Consider the following 17,747-nt stretch of genomic DNA (forward strand, 5'->3'; position numbering starts at 1 on the left):
TTTGAGAGCTTGCACGACTTCCTCTCCTGCATTTATCCACTCAAACTTCCCCTTCTTCAAAAGATCCGTAAGGGGTCGGGCAACTTCCCATAATTCCTGACAAATCTCCTGTAGTATCCAGTGAGCCCCAGGAACCCCCTTAACTCTTTAATACAGTAGGGTGTTGGTCATTCAGTCACTGCAGAAATTTTTTCTCCATCCATTTCCACCCCCTGTTCGGATATCATGTGCCTCAAATATCGAATATGTCTCTTGCCAAACTCACATTTTTTTTTGTTGGCAAACAGCTAGTGTTGTTCTAGCACTTTCAGCACATGTTTAAGATGTTCCTCATGATCCCCCCATGACTTACTATACACCAAAATGTCATCAAAAAATACCAGCACACTCTTCCTTAAGAACGGTCTCAACAATGAATTCATCATGTCTTGAAAGGTGGCTGGAGCATTTGTGAGGCCAAAGGGCATTACTAAAAACTCATAATGTCCTAAATGAGTCCTAAAGGCTGTTTTGGGTATATATGCCTCCTTCATCCTTATCTGGTGGTATCCAGATTTGAGATCCACTTTAGAAAAATAAGCAGCATCGTATAATTCATCTAGAAGCTCTTTAATCATAGGAGTTGGATATTTATTGGGGATAGTCACTCTGTTTAAAGCTCTGTAATCTACACAAAAACGCCAACTCCCATCCTTTTTTTAACCAAAATTACTGGACTGGAAAATGGGCTGTTACAGGGCCGAATAATACCCAGGCCCAACATTTCCTGAACCTGTTGCTCTATTTCAGCTTTCATTAAGTGAGGATACCTGTATGATCTAATGTTCACTGGCTCAGTACCTTCCTTAAGAGTTATCTGGTGGTCCACTTCTCTGACAGGAGGAAGCCCCTGTGGCATCTCAAAGACCCTCTCATACTCCCCCAAAATCTTCTCCAGATTTGCTTCCTGCATGGGGGTTACATTCTCTGCTCCTTTCTTTTCCCCTACTGTTTCAGACTGATACAGACCCCACACCACCACTAGAGTTTTAATCCATGCCTCCTTCTACAACACCTTTGGATTGACGACCTTCTTCAAAGATCGGTTATCACCCCTTATCACTACCTCTCTTGTTGTCGTGCCATACTTCATTGTCATATGCTTCCAATCCATTCTAATTTCCCCAAACATAGCCAGCCACTCCACTCCGAGCACGACGTCGACGCCCCCCAGTTCGAAGAGATAAAAGTTCTCTTTAATCTCTGCTTTGTCCAGTATCAAAGAAACGACCATGCAACGGCCTTACGTTTCCTTTCTCTGTTCGTCCCCCAAGCAAACGCTATAAGGCGTCGTCTCCTCCTTCTCTAAACCCATCTCCTCCGCCAACAGTGTCGAGATGAAATTATGACTTGCTTCGCTGTAAATGAGGACGACTACTCTCTGGTCTCGAATCCACCCTAACATCCTCATCCTATTCGATTACGGGATTCCCCCAGCGGAATACACTGACAACTCCATGCATCGNTGTTCTACTTCCTCTTCTGCCTCCACCGCTTCCGCCTCGTCGTCGTCGGCCCCCAAGATCATCACCTTGAAACTCCTCTCTGTGCAACGATGCCCAGGGCTGTAAGGTCCTCCACAATGAAAACAACGACCCTCCTCTCTCCTCTTAATGTATTCCGGATATGGTAGCACTCGCAATCCGCGATTCAGTCCGCCGCCGCCTGACGTGCTTTCAACTTTAGATCCCGCAATTCTTCTTGGAGTCCCGCAAAAAAATACCCAAGCAGTTGTTCTTCCGTCACTCCCGTAGCCTGAGCCACTAGGATTTCAAATTCCCTCACATATTCCTCCACCGAATCCTGTTGTCGCACCGCCGCTAATTTTTCGAAAATTGTTCCCCGGCGTCTACCTCCGAATCTCCTAACCATCGCCTCCATCAATGTCGCCCAGGTAGGTTTCTTCACCTTCTTCCGCCAAAAGCGAAACCAATGGTTCGCTTCCCCTTCCATACAGATGTACACCAGCTTCATCTGCTCCTTTTCAGTCACGCTCTGTATTTCGAAGAATTTATCTCCTCTCGCGATCCATCCCGTCGGATCGGTTCCTTCGAAAGTGGGCAATTCTACTCTCTTCAACCAACTCTTCTGAACGTCATCACGTTCTTCCTCCGATTCATCCTCCTCAGTCTCCCGACTTCCATTAACCGAATGACTACCCTCCGAACTCCTCCCCTGGTTCCCTCTTTTCTTCCGATTGCGATTAACAATTCGTCTCCCACGGTCGCGATTCCCATTTCAAGCCCTTCCCCTCATCTNTGCTCGCATCTCCATCAACATCGCTTCCATGGAATCNAATCTTCCCTCCAGTGCACTCATCCTATTCTCCATCTTGTCTCTCCTTCGATTTAGATNCGGCAGGTCGGACCAAGTTTATGGACTTCTTTAATCAAGAAGTCAAAAAAATGAGTAAAAACACACACCAGACAAACTCACACAATGAATAACCTTTGATTGTATTTAGTGAATGAAAGAAAACAATGTTCCCACAAACTATCAAGGAAGCCTTACATTCCCCCCACTTGACTGAGATCTAGTAAACAATACCAAACAATCCATAATCCCGCCCTTCTCAACAAACTCTTTATTTATACTCTCGTATACTTCTAACAAACTCCTAATTGACTTCTTTACTTCTCTCCTTTTTTATTCTTTCTTACATATACCTTTAATCCCCTATCAGGTTACTAACTCTTTTCATATTTGTTGGTGTCCACAGTGGCTTGGCTAGCTTCAGGAACACGGCGAGAAACTTATTGGAGAAAGACTTTTCCGTGTACTCTTTGCAGGGATATCACTGCGCTTGGCTGTCAGTACTATTGTGAGTTATTGCTTTGTACGCCCAAATAACTTATTTCGATCTCTTTTAATTTAATTTAGATTTATAGCATATTTTTGTAACAAGAGAAACTTGAAGTTGATCCAAACTAAATTACTTTGTTTGTTTTCTATCATGATACAGGTGTATTTTATTAACCACATGTATGATGAACTTCAACTCTGGCAGGTCCAAGATGCTCCTGGCTTCATCAACTTCTGTGGATTTCAAATTTCATTTCTTTCTTTTTCCTATACCCTTCAACTTTCAATCTTTTAGAGATAACAACTGTTGATAAGCCTAAACTACATCTATGGGAAACTGGATCATAAGAATAACCAGGCATCCACAGGTATACATCTAATACCGTAACTAGATGTAGTATCACACTGATAAATTGATGGATGAATAAAATGTAATTACATTCGTATAAAACTGGAATTTTCCTGAAATGCCTGGGCTTATAACTGATTTTCTGATTTCTCTTGATGACCGGTTTCTGTACTTTGTAAACTGGCTTCACGGGGATATAAGGCAATATAACATTGAGGACGTTAAAAATCCTAAACTGACTGGACAAGTGTGGGTTGGTGGACTTATCCAGAAAGGAAGCCCTATTGTAGCTGTAACAAATGATGGAGAAACTTGGCAAGCCGAGGTTCTAGAGATTCAGGTAATTGCAATCTTGTCCTGTTGTAACTTATCGCATAATACATGTTAGGAGTTAACTGTCTGTTTGACAAAAACAAACAAATTCGTCAAAATAACATTCAAAGTTTTTCTGAGTAGAGTGAAGTAAAAATGGATAAGAGAGGAGTGAAATATTGCTTTTAATAATAATATTTAGCATTCAATGACTTTAAAAAACGAAATTGTTCTAGATATGCTTAAAACTTATTTGTCTTGTTATTGCTAAGCAAGACAACACAAATATAATAAAATATGAAGCATGGACTTATTATTCGAAATTCAAAGGTAGCTTGTAATCTATCCATAGGGAAAAAGTTGAGAGCGGGCAGATGATTCAATTGAGTTTAGATGGGAAGCGGCTGTATGCAACAAACTCACTATTTAGTACATGGGACAAACAAATTTATCCAGATCTTGTCCACTAGGGCTCCGACATAATACAGATTGATGTTGATATTGAGAAAGGTGGCCTGAAAATCAACCCCAACTTCTTCGTCTACTTTGGAACTGAGCCTCATGGTCCTTCCCTTGCCCATGAGATGAGATATCCTGGTGATGACTGTACTTGAGATATATGGATTTAAGCACACATCTCATTATTTCCCTTTAATAAACTTATCTATAATATCTTTGCAATGAGTTATTTAGCTATAAATAATGCTAGTGTCAATGAGTTAAGTTGGCAATGAGTTACCATGCCAACTTACAACAAGGATGTGAACAAATTGGTCCATATGCCCCATTTAACCAAAAGAAAAAAAGAACATGAGAAGGGGCAAAGACAAAAAAAATAGAAATTAAAGCATATTGACGTGTAGAAATGACAGAAATAATTCGTTGTCAACCTCNGAGACAAAATGTGTTAGGAATTTGACTATGACTTTCTAGATTAATGACCAGACTCGGAATTCAACAATTTTATCTGATTCTATTCTATCCACAGAACAACAAAGTGCATATAAAAAATAATTTAGTATATAATAATTTTGTAAAATAGTTTGAATGNGATAACGAATTAAGCATGCCTCTACAGTTCGAATAACTTGCACAACTGATATTTAACCACATTATTTATCGAATTATAATCTTAGGACAATTCAGTAGCGTTATNTTCGCAACATGTTTTCTTTCTTCTTTATGTGCCAACTAGGTTAAATTTTAAGTGTTGCATAACATAATTTTAAACAAGTTACAAGTATTTGANTATCCTCGAACATGTATAAATTGTTGTTTTCGCATATGCATTAGTTATTAATGTGTTAGAATTTTGATGTCCNATCTGCACGTACCACTTGTATATTTGTATGTATTAAAGAAATAAAGAGTTGAAGAAATCGCAAAAGCACTAAATAAAAATTAATTTTAGTACAGTCAATTTTCACTCCACGGAACAATTTTGAAGTCGTCGATGAGGGAGCTTTCAAACGTGCCGTAATTTGGTAAACGATAAATCCATCAACGTACACGTAATCAAATGATAAGATTCCAATAAACTTTTGAATAAATAAAATATAACAGTTTTATGAAATTAACCTTTTATGATTTTTGAAACCAATTTTCCACTCACCATTCAATCTATAGTATTTATTTGTCCACGTCTTAAAGGTTAAAAGAATAAATATTCCCATAATCATCCTAAGCACAAACCCTTACTCCATCTTCGATATCATCGTCATCTCTCAATATTGGTAAAAAATAATTTACAGCTTCATTTTTATTAGAAAGAAGTCTATTTAAATTAATATTTATATAATTCTCTTGTGAATTTCTTTTCAAGACGTTATTTACTATGATATAAGACATAATTTATGTAATTTGCAAGAAATGGTGAATAAGAAAATTATGGCCATCCTCATGAATCAAATATCCTTTGAGAACAAAAATAATTATTTGAATATCCTTCAAAAATTTGGAATTCACTACTTGGCCTCATATTCTTTTCCCCTTTTAAACCTTAAAAAAAAGAGAAATATTTATATATATATATATATATATATATATATATATATATATATATATATATATATATATATATATATATATATAATAACAAAATTTTGTGCATTGCATAGTCTAGAATAATATTCAAATATAAAGAATATTTATGATAATATGTTATTATAAATTATATACTAAAAATAGTTATTTATTGCAAATTTATTTAAATTTTAATTATTTGTTTCTTTAAATATTTTAAAATATCAATTAAATATTATAAACCATATTTATATTTATTAAGATATAATAATGTATACTAGAAATATTTATCTATTGCAAATTTATTTTGAATGTAGCTATGTATTTTTTTTAAGCAATTATACATATTTATACTTTAAAAACACGTATACATATTTACACTTTAAAAACATATTTATACATTTATATATGCAAAGTACATATATATCTCAATAATATAACACACGTTAAAAACACCTATATCTATTGCAATACTGTTTAAATGATTACTGTGTATTACATTTAAATATACATAATAAAAAAATAAGTAATCAANTTTTAAATATACATGATGTGTTCTTATCTAAAGAGGTAGTATTGTTGAATCAAGTTGTAGAATAAATAACATCTTTTTCAAATCAGTAAATTTCTTACTACGATTATTTGTAGATAAGTTTTGAATAATAAGAGAAAGACAAATATCACATGAGAGCTCACAAGAAAAAAACTCTTNTCAAAACTCACGTTGAAATAAGAAAGAACTTTTGAGCAAGAGAATGAAAAAAAATGAATAAGTGTTTTATATGAACTCATGCTTGTTTTTATAGACTTTTAGGTATTTGATAAACAAACCAAAAATATAAGATAAAATGAGATAAAATAAGATAAAAAAAGTTAAAAGATTTATTATCATTATTGGAAAATTTTAATTGATAGTTGATTAATTAAAATCTGAATAAGCTTTATATAAGTAGATACAAATTGTGATAGTATTTAAAATTTGAAAAGGATTATTAAGATAAGAAAGTATCTATTAAGATAAGATAATATATATTAAGATAAGATAATACATTACATACTAAATTCAAAATTTCAAAATAGTTATATTACAATATCTATTTCATCTTATAATAATACAAAATACAAAAGCAATAAAATATAATTAATGAATAAATGAAAAAAGTATTAAATAAATTTAAACAAGTAAAGAAAAAAAAGTGAAATTAAGAAAATATAAAATATAAAAATATAAAAAAATAATAAACAAAATACTGTTTTAATTTTTTGTTTTAAACAAATGAAAAAGAATATCAAATTAATAGTTAAATAAAGATGTTTGTTTGTTTTGTTTTAATATTTTTATTAAGTTTTCTCTCTCTTTCAAGTGATTTTGGTACTAAAAGTTTTTTAATCTATACCAACCAGCACATCTCATTACTTTTGATAAAAAAAAAATGGTACAAATTTAAGGACAAATTCTCTTTAAAAAAAAAGTATTAAGAGGATTAACAACTGAAACATATATGAGAAGAACTTAAAGAAGAATATTTAGTATTCAAAGGATCTATGACAAGGTCCAATATCAAAATATGTTTCATTGAATCTTATAATGTTTTATGAAGTAGAGATTTAAAGAAGATGAAGATCATAAACATAATTAAAGAATAATTTAGGAAATTAAATAACTTGAAACTTTATTTTGATTGCAAACAATTTGTTTATGTTTTAATTTTTCAAGTTATTTTTGGAGCTTATATCTTTAGGTTTTCTTTTAGGGTTTCTTAGATGCCTTAAACATTTGTACATATATATAGGGACACCAGATATTTATGCATTTGCATTTTTGAGAGAGAATTCTCTTGGTTTTTGGATTAGAACTCGGATTTTTATCAAAGATTAATATCTTTATGGTGAATTTTCATTTGACTTATCAATATATTAGATTCTGGTGTCTCCATCTCTAATTTATTTTTGTTAACGCCCACTGAGGATTCAAATTAAGAAAAGATCGTAGTTTTTCCTAGACAGGATTGTATCAATTTTTTTTATATACATTACTTTAATTTGCAGAATCTATTACCTTTCTCAGTTTTGCGTCGTAGCGCCTTTCGTCGAGCAATAAGCTTTCCTTTTATGTGGTTGAAAAAAATATATATCTACTTGTAAAAAAGTTATTAAATAAATATCTTTAAACATATAAATATACTTAATTTTGTTAAACTTAAAAAGTAAACCTTTTTATTTTTATTTTTTATCTTTTTATATACCTTTTAAAAAAATATTTTTTTACCACATGTCAAACTGATATTGTGTCACATGCTAATAATAATGTGATGTGGCAGTAACAATGTCACATGTCATTATCATGCCACATATCATTGTATTAGCCTTAATTTGGTTATTGTATTCTTATTTTTTTTAAATTCAGTCTTAGTTTTTTTTTAAAAAAAAAAATTAAACAATTATGTGTCTCTCCAAATTCAAACAAAGTTTATTTTATATATAAATGTTATACAATTTTTTTTATTAAAATTAATATTTTTATTATATATTTTTAACATATTAGAGCCAAATTCCATGGATAAAATGATTTGACCTTTAGTTTTTTTAGTAGGGTTCATGTAAGCATATAAATTGGTTGTCAGAATTTGGATAAAATCATTGTTTAATTCAATAAAAAAAGTTAAGTTGGGTAATTTTTTTTGTAGTTTCTGATTCATATTAATTGATTATTAATAAAATTAAATTGTATAAGTCAATTTAGTTACATTACATCTTTTCTATTGTCATGAAAATAATGAGAAATAAAGACAAACAGTATATTAGACCTATAAATAAACTTAATTTTATTAAAAATATTTAATAAAAATATCAATTTTAATAAAAGTATTTGTATAAAATTTATTTACAAATTAATTTTCGTTTGAATTTGGATGGAAACAAATTTGTTTAAATTGTCTCTTGATGATGTTGAAAAGAAGATCAAGAAAAACCCAAAAAGATTGATGCCAGATTGAGACAAAGAATAGATCCCCAATACAATGAGGTTCAGGCTCAGATGGAAACAAATTTGTTTAATTCTTTAAAAAATTAGTACTAAATTGAGAAAAAAATAAAAATGTAGGGATTAAATTGAGACTAATACAATGATACGTGGTCTAACCGTCTAACATGACACGAGACACTGTCGTACCACTTCACACTGTCATTGCTATGTGATACAATCTCAATTTGACATGTGAGAATTTTATTTTTAAATATTAAAAAGTATATATTTAAAAAATTAAAAAAAAAACAATAAATTAAGACATGGTACTCTCTTTAATGATTTTAATACGGAACTAAGAAAATGACATAATTGTTCCAATTTTAAAAAATAAGAACTTAATTAAGATATAAAAAAATGAAAGACTTATTTAATAAATGTTACGAGAAAAAAGGAACAATGATATAATTAAATATACTACGAAATTGAATTAAGTGAAACATATATATGTTAGATATATTCTCAAACTTTGACATTTTTAATTAATATTAATTAAACAAAAAACATTTACATCTATAATCGATTAGATTAAGTTAATAATGTAGAAAACCTAATTTTACGGATTATTTTCCCACCCTTCTTCACCACTGTGGTGTAGGGTTTAAAAAACAGGAAGCAAGACTTGCAGTGCACAACATGGCATTGAGCTGCATTTATTGTTTTGGAACAATGTCTGAAATATATTTGTGCTTATAATTTCTGAAGCGGATAGAGGGTTGTTTTTCAAGTCCAAATGAGGAATCAAACTAAGGGATATTTCTTCCTGCACCACTTATTTCTTCCTACACCCCAATAGGACAGGGAGAATAGAGGAAGGGAGATAAGGCCAGCTACTGCACAGGAAGAAAGAGAAGGGAGGAGAATAATTAGGTTTAGGTATATAATTTTAGTAAGGAATAAAATTGAGTAATTAAGTTTTATGAGATACAGAAGAAAAAAGGGAGTGCAGGAAGAAATTCCCAAACCAAGACATTTTGATGGACTCAATATTACGGATGTTACTCCCTACACCTCCCGTTTTCTCCTTCTATTTCCCCAACTTTTTTCAATTTTTTTTTCTATTACAAAATTAACCTTTTTCTCTACCTTTTTTACCCTTTTAACTTTTTTTTTTTTACTTTTTTACTTCCTACTCACACTTCTACCTCTCACCCCACAAAGCTTTTGAGATTCGTTCGCCTCTTCTTCCACCTTCGTCATACTTTTCTCTCGGCGGTAACTTTTTACTTTTTTTACTCAAAGTTGCACAGCCCCACACCTCCCTCCCAAAACTTTCACTTTCTCTCTTTCTCTCATCTTCAGATCCATTTTTCACAACGTTCCCATAGTAATGCAGTGTTGGTCCGGTGGTGGTTCCTAGTGGTGTGTCTAATGTTTGTGTGTTGTATATTTGGCCTATGTGCTGTATGTTTGGTTTGATAAAAACCTTGTTTAATTTTTCTGGTACATTCTTAAAAGGATGTCCACGTCCCTGAACGAATATCGACAGTGTCTACATCCGTGGAGCAGTGTCGATATCCGTCCTTCTTTCTTGTCTTCCTCTACTAGCTCTACTACGTTTCATGATTTCTACCCAGAATCAATCTTTCTATTTATAGTTTATGTTTTACTGTTACTACTAGTATTTTTCATAAGCGTTTTCCTTTTTCGGTTTTTTAAGTGTTTGAGTCCTGCGTCCTCCAATCCAAGGTTCGATTTTTCTTGTGTTTACGTTTTGAGTGAAGTGTTGATCAGTTTGGTTGGCTTCGTCGAGTGGAACATCTTTTGGGTCATCTCTGCTTCAAAATCCGGGTTTAGAAAACCCTATAGAGGTATTGGCTTCCTCTTGTACGCGTGTACCCTGCCACCACCGAACTAGCCACCACGAAGGTCCTTCCGCCTGGCCAAAGGCGTCCGCGGCAACACCGATTATTGTTGGAGTCTTCTCCGATCATTGCGCCACACGTTCCTATCTCCTTTCGTGCGCCAGAGAGAAGCCCCGCTTCTCTGAGCTTTTGTCCACGATGTCGTTCCGCTGGAGGCACCGCTACCCTTCACAGCGATTCAGCCTCTTCATCTTATTTGGCGGACTAAACCCTAACGCGAGGGTCACTGCCCCTACACCGCAAGCCTATGATGCCGCTGGTGGCACCAGCCACCACTAGAGGGTGGGACGCGTGTTGTCGACAACTGCTTCTCCTCTTTCTCTGTTTCTTTGCTTTGATTGAGTTGATACGCATGCTAATGATTTTTGTGATTGAAATTCTATAAGAAGATATGTGGTTTTGAAGCAAGGTTGGGTGCAGATGGTTAAGGGTAGGATGAGGTTGGGATGGTGAATTTGTTTTAGTGTTGTCTGTTACGGGGAGAAATGAATGGGTACTCATGAATTGGTTTTAGGACCTCATCTCTTTTCCGGTGATGATCAGTGTTTATGCGGATTATGGTGGATTGTGGTTGAGGGAGCTTAGGTGCTTCAGGCATTTTGGGGCTGAAATCAGGTAATGATGATAGAGGTGGTTTGGTTGAAAGGTAATGCGTGGCTTATGGAGGGTGAAAACTAACCGTAATTTTGGCCTATAAGGTGCTAGTTTGATTTTGCGATATGGTGGAGATTAATGGAAAGAATGCAATGGGATGAGGGAACGAAGCTAACTTTTAATAATAATTAGTGTAGACATTTTGTTTTTAATAATAATTAGTGCAGATAACCAATGAGATGCATATTCACAAGGGATGTCGATAAATGAAACGCATATTCACACATCCGTTTTAAAGAAGGGTATAAGAGGAATGGAAAGGTATATATTAACATCCGTTTTAATATTAAAGAAGGGGGTGTTGATCCCTCCACCTCCCCATTTCCTCCCTCCACCTCCCCAACTTTTTGAATTTTATTTTAATTATAAAAATAACATTTTTTTTCCTTTTTTAACCTTTTTACTTCTTTTAGTTTTAACATTATTTACTCTCAACCCTATTTTATTTTTAATCTGCTCAAAGCCCCACCCCCCTTCCAAAACTTTTGAGATCCGGCCAAGTGTTTGAGATTCGTTTTTATCTTCCCACCTCCTTTTTTTTCGGTGACTTTTGCTCCTAACTCCCCCTAACTCTAATATTTAAATTAACAAACGCAAATTCTGAGAATCAAAATACTTTTCTCTTGCAAAATATAATAATCTATGTTAGTAAAAATGAGAAAAAGAAAACAGATAACAAAAGGAAGAATGCAGTTGGCAGTGAAGAAAAGAGAGCAGAGAAACAAAATTTCGTTCACTGTCACCCTCTCTTTTCTTCTCTAATCTTCTCTGTTACTGTGAGTTTCTATCACTTTCATCGCAACCTAACTTTTACTATTCTCTTTCTCCGCTGCAACCATCTTTTTTTATTTTCACCATACTTTAATCTTTATCTGATTTCCGCCGCTATAGCTTTTGTTGTGAGACTTTGAACAGAGTAAAAAAGTGAAACAAGAATAAGAGTAAATAACATTAAAACTAAAAGAAGTAAAAAGGTTAAAAAGGGGAAAATAATATTATTTTTGTAATTAAAATAAGGGTTAAATATGCTTTTAGTCCCTGAAGTTTCACTGATTTTTGGTTTTAGTCCCTGCATGAAACATTGATGGCATTTCATCCTCTTAGTATGAAAACTCGTATTTTTAGTCCCTAAAAACAGACGCCGTTAGTTTTTTTGTGATGTGGCTAACGGTCTGCCATGTCTTCTCTGTACACTGCCTGCCACGTAGAAATTTTTTTTAATTTGAAATGAAATTAACGATTTTAGCACGTGTGTTGGTGAGTTATCAGATTAAATTAGGATTTTAGGTCAAAATCGTTTTTTGCAATTGGGAAAAACTGACGTTTCTGAAAACCATAAACACGAATACTTCAAGTGCTGGAGGATCCGGTAGCAGGCCCAGATCTGAAGCACTACAAGGTCGTCTCCATCTCTAGTATAAACTCTGTGAAGTTCTTCATATATAAAGAGAACAAGATCAGCTGGTCTGTGATTTTCCAGTTCATATCCTTCTCCAAATACATCAGTTTGGTTTCCTTCTTCCAACCAGGTTGCAATTGCACTAAGAATACCTCTTCCACCAGCTTACGTTGCCTGCATCCACAAGGAAATTTTAATCAAACAACAAACTAGGAAATTATACAGAAAGAAAATTCATCACACTAAGGATAACAAGTTTTTGCAGTGTTAAATAATTACCAGAAGCTACTGGTCTTTTTTTTTTCTTCATTTCAAAAGTTAAGAAGCAAATGCTTCTCAGTAAGACAAAATTTTACCATTTGCTGCAACAACCAGACCTACAAAAACAAAATTTTTCCCCAGTAAGAAGGATACCAAAATCCTTCTTACTGGTCCACAGTGGGCCAAACAACCTAGCCATGGTAAATAAGGCTCACTTCGCACAATAACCAAAACGGTAAACATCATTTATAACCCATCTCCAAAACCAGCCGCAAAGGTCCCTCCTTTAAAACCGCCACCACAAAACCAAGACAGACCCACTTCCCAAAACCAACCTTTCACCCATGATCACTCAACAACCGCCCACCCCAGATAACCCAAGTTCATCAAAATTCCAAAGCTCGGGTTTTTACACCCAAAAACAACACCCCGTCATTTAAAAGCATGAAAATGGATTTAAAGGGAAGTGAACCTTGCGATTTCGAGACCAATGCCACTGGTGGAGCCTGTGACAATGCAAGTGAGGTCGTTGACGGGAGGGAGCGGCATGGGGTTGTGCAAATGGCTGGCCATGATGCAATCAGTAAGAAGGATAACAAAATTTTTTCATTTCCAGAAACGTCAGTTTTCCCCAATTGCAAAAAACGATTTTGACCTAAAATCCTAATTCAATCTGATAACTCACCAATACACGTGCTAAAATGGTTAATTTCATTTCAAATTAAAAAAAATTCTACGTGGCAGGCAGTGTACAGAGAAGACATGGCAGACCGTTAGCCACATCACAAAAAACTAACGACGTCTGTTTTTAGGGACTAAAACTACGAGTTTTCATACTAAGAGGATGAAATGGCATTAATGTTTCATGCAGGGACTAAAACCAAAATTCAGTGAAACTTCAGGGACTAAAAGCATATTTAACCCTTAAAATAAAATTCAAAAAGTTAGGGAGGTGGAGGGAACAAATGGGAGGTGAAGGGATCAACACCCTAAAGAAGGGCATAAGAGGAATGGGGAGATGCAGGACGCGGTGTGTGGTGGTGGAGGGAGTAACTCCCTCGAATGAGCCACTTAATTTAGGGTTAAATATGTTTTTAGTCCCTATACTTTTGGGCGATTTTGGTTTTAGTCCATTTTCAAACTATGGTACAATTTAGTCCTTCAACTTTAGAAAACTCTGGTTTTAGTCTTTTTGACCAATTTTTTTTTTTTTTTAATTTTATTTGTTGTTTCAAGCATGTTTCTTAGTTAACATTGAAGCAAAAATGTGTTAAACAGTGTATACAATCCAAATGCTATAATGAAACGTCTTTGAAACAACAAATAAAGTTAAAAAAAATTGGTAAAAAGGACTAAAACTAGAGTTTTCTAAAGTTGAAGGACTAAATTGTACCATAGCTTGAAAATGGACTAAAACCAAAATCGTTCCAAAGTATAGAGACTAAAAAGATATTTAACCCTTTAATTTAAACCTATGAGATGATCAACCACCCAGAAAAAAAAAAAAAAATCTACGATCAATTAACAAATGCAAAAAAATAATAGTTGATTCGTGTTCAAAGAATGGGAAAGTTTCAGTGAATCGCAATACATTATATCATCCCTTCGATTATTACATTAAAAAACTTGGCTCACTAGATAATAAAACGGGATTAAGTATAAGCCCCAACAAGACATCGTCTTCTGTTGCTAAAAATGGAAAGTATATGCTATGTGCATCAACATACGTGTAAAAACATAGATGCACCACCAACCATAATGTATCTCAGCATTTCATTGCTTTCTTCAAAATAAAATCTCTAACAGAGATTGGTAAATGATACATGATAGCCATGAAAGTAGAGTAATGTCCATAGGTAAACCATGCCGGCGGTTTCTCCTCAAGAATATATAGCAGCTACAGTGTTTCTAGCAAACTCATCTGTGGGAGTTGATTTCGACTTCTGAGAAAAGTAAGGTCTGTCTCGGATTGCTGCTTCAAAAGGCTTGAACAATTTCCCTGTTTGTGCAAAAACAGAGGCCACGATTGGCAAATTGAGTGAAAACAGTGTTTCAATTAGAAAAGCACAGGTGCCAAAAGTTCATGATTGGGAGAATTCAAACCAGTTTTACTTTTAAAACAACTGTTTCGTTTCTTCGCTTTATATACTGAAATTGGAAACTGTACATTGAAATTAACCCTATTGATGATTCTTTGTTCTCTATCAATTATCGACCAAATAGATCTTAGATATCAGACATAAGTCCCAAATAGAAAGGATTTTGCAAACAAGGAGAAATAATTAGATGAAAAGGGTATGGTGACCGTACTTACCGAATACATTGGTGGTGTCGAAAGTGTTTTGGATGGAAGAGAGAGGAACCTCGACAAGTGGACCCACGAGCACGTCGATGCGACCGTACGTTTCGACAACTGCGTCAACCACTCTGCGCACGGTCTTGACCACGACCTACTCGTCGCCACCACCCTGCACTTCTTCTCCGCGAACACGCACGCAAGCGCGTGTCCTATCCCTCCCGTAGAGCATCCTATAACTGCTGGTTTTGGAGTACGATCATCTTCTATTTCTTCCCAAGCCAACAACAACAGCACAGGTGAGAGTATATTAATCTGAAGCAATTACAACCAATTTTTTGTCATTCATTTATTATCTCTGATAGAATTCTAATTCATGATGTTTTATGTACGGTAGTATATCTCCAACGTCTGGTATCGGTAGAATATTGCCAACGACCGGTATGCTAAACCGAACGGCCAAGTTTGTTAATCAAACGGGCCGAATCAACAGATTGGTCCAGCTCCACTGGGCTCGAGGCCCACCATCTCGCAAGAATATAATAATATAATATTAGTTGAGATATATCAGGTAATGAGATATATCGGGTAAAGTTCGTTTATATTTTATTCTGTTTATATTTTATTTTATTCTGTTAATCTCATATCAATCCAAAGCTTATAAGTAAAGAACTAAAGGCTCCAAACAAGGTACGTTGATGCTAACGCTGATATTCTCGCACACTTATACTCTCACACTTGATTGAGTTTCACCCTCTCTCCGTTCTAAGCATCCACTTGCTGAGGACAGAAGGTCTTCCTACACCGACATCTAACTTGATCGTCGGAGTGCCTTAACAGGTACCGCCCCCCTCCCGAAAAAAGATCAGAGTTTGACGGACGGACGACGAAGGCAATTGGAGATCTCGCATCAGAAGGAAGTGAAATTGCGTCATCGAAGTTAGTGCTTTCGGTCCCAGAAAATTCCTACCGAAACATTTTGGCGCCCACCGTGGGGCCGAAAGCGAAGACTCCCAATGGTGACCACCAGAAGCATGGACGATACTGATCATATAGAACTCATAACACGGCTTCAGGCTCAACTGGAGCAGTAGACCCAGATGATTCGTCAGCAACAGGAGGCACATCAGAAACTTGTTGCAGAAATAGCCCAACTTAAAGAAAGACGACCGGAGATGACAGAGGACAACAGCCACACTGGCAACCACAATAATGGCCACCACAACGTCCGGAACAACCGCCACCATGATGATAGCGGTCGCCCTCCCCGATCGCCTGAACTGCTACCTTTCACTGAAGATATTATGCAAACCATAATGCCCGATCGACCACCCCCTCAAATTGAAAAATTTGACGGGACGACGGATCCAGAACACCATCTCCGAAATTTCATTGACTCCATGACTTTCTACTCCAACAGCTATCCAGTCAAATGCAGGGCCTTCTCCCTGTCTCTCAAAGACGAAGCCTTAGAATGGTACTATACTCTTCCTCCGAATTCTGTTAACAGTTTTTATACTGTCACCACTCTTTTCAAAAGACAATTCTCGGCCAACCGGAGGGAAAGGGTGTCCGCTGCCGAACTCGTCAATCTCAAACAAGGGAGAGACGAAACGCTAAGGGCATTCATGCGCAGATACTCGGAAGCAGCCAGAAGGGTGAAAGGTGTCTCCCATGAGTTCATTATCAACAATCTCCCCAACTACCTCAAACCAGGATTTGTCTCGGAAAATCTATATGCCAAATTGCCGAAAACTATGGAAGAATTACAAGAAAAAATGACCAAATTCATCAAAATGGAGGATCAACGACATTACCGGAAGAAGATCGAAGCTCCGGTCACAGATACTAAACGTGATGATAGACGATCGGGTGACAGAGGTCGTAATCAAAGGCCCCATCGAAGAGAACTAAAAGCCCTGCTCGGTCCTCGCTATGACCACTATGCACACCTTACAACTCCAAGGGAAAAGGTGTTCGACAAAGCCGTCCAAGCCAACCTAATCACCATTCACAAAAGGCGTACGCCTAGAGATGCGGACGCGTCCAAGATATGTCGGTTTCATGATAACCAAGGACATTCCACGGAAGGTTGCCAAGAACTTAAAGATGAGATAGAAAGATTGGTCTATGCGGGGTACCTGCGAGAATTTGTTAAAGCAGAGACGGGCTAACGGGGGCGTTCCCCTAGAAAATTTAGGAGAAGTCCCGAGCCTTCGCGCTGAAAACCCGAACGTCCTCGAGAGCGTTCGAGAAGCAGATCCAGAAAACGAGACACGACCCCAAAGGGTTGCATTGACACCATCTCAGGAGGCTTTGCCGGGGGAGGAGCCTCATCTTCTGCCCGCAAGAGACACTTGCGGAACTTGCGTAGCGTCCACACGATAGCCTGAAATCCTTTGTCTATGCCGGACATCACCTTTACCGACAAAGATTTTCACGCCCTAGACTCGGAACAGGATGATCCTATGGTCATTACCGCCCGAATTGCGGAGTATGATGTGAGCAAAGTCCTAATTGACCAAGGAAGCTCTGTCAACATTCTATACTGGACAACATTCCAGAAGATGGCCCTGGTAGAAGAGGCCGTAACACCCTTTCGCGAGCAGATTGTTGGTTTTGCAGGAGAACGCGTTGACACCCGGGGATACCTCGACCTGAGAACCCGCCTGGGTACCGATGACCAATCCAAAGAAATTCGTGTGCGCTTCTTGTTAGTAGAA

The 17,747-nt window shown here is 36.0% G+C and overlaps 1 protein-coding gene across 1 annotated transcript; it reads left to right on the plus strand.

Annotated features, from left to right (window-relative positions):
- Positions 1–16,124: 16,124 nt before the first annotated feature.
- LOC106754780 lies at positions 16,125–17,198 on the plus strand. Its single transcript, XM_014636842.1, has one exon. The coding sequence runs from the start codon at positions 16,125–16,127 to the stop codon at positions 17,196–17,198; it is 1,074 nt and encodes a 357-aa protein (XP_014492328.1).
- The last annotated feature ends 549 nt before the right edge of the window (positions 17,199–17,747 follow it).

This window comes from Vigna radiata, unplaced genomic scaffold (assembly GCF_000741045.1).
Source record: "Vigna radiata var. radiata cultivar VC1973A unplaced genomic scaffold, Vradiata_ver6 scaffold_477, whole genome shotgun sequence".
Classification (NCBI taxonomy): Eukaryota; Viridiplantae; Streptophyta; class Magnoliopsida; order Fabales; family Fabaceae; genus Vigna; species Vigna radiata.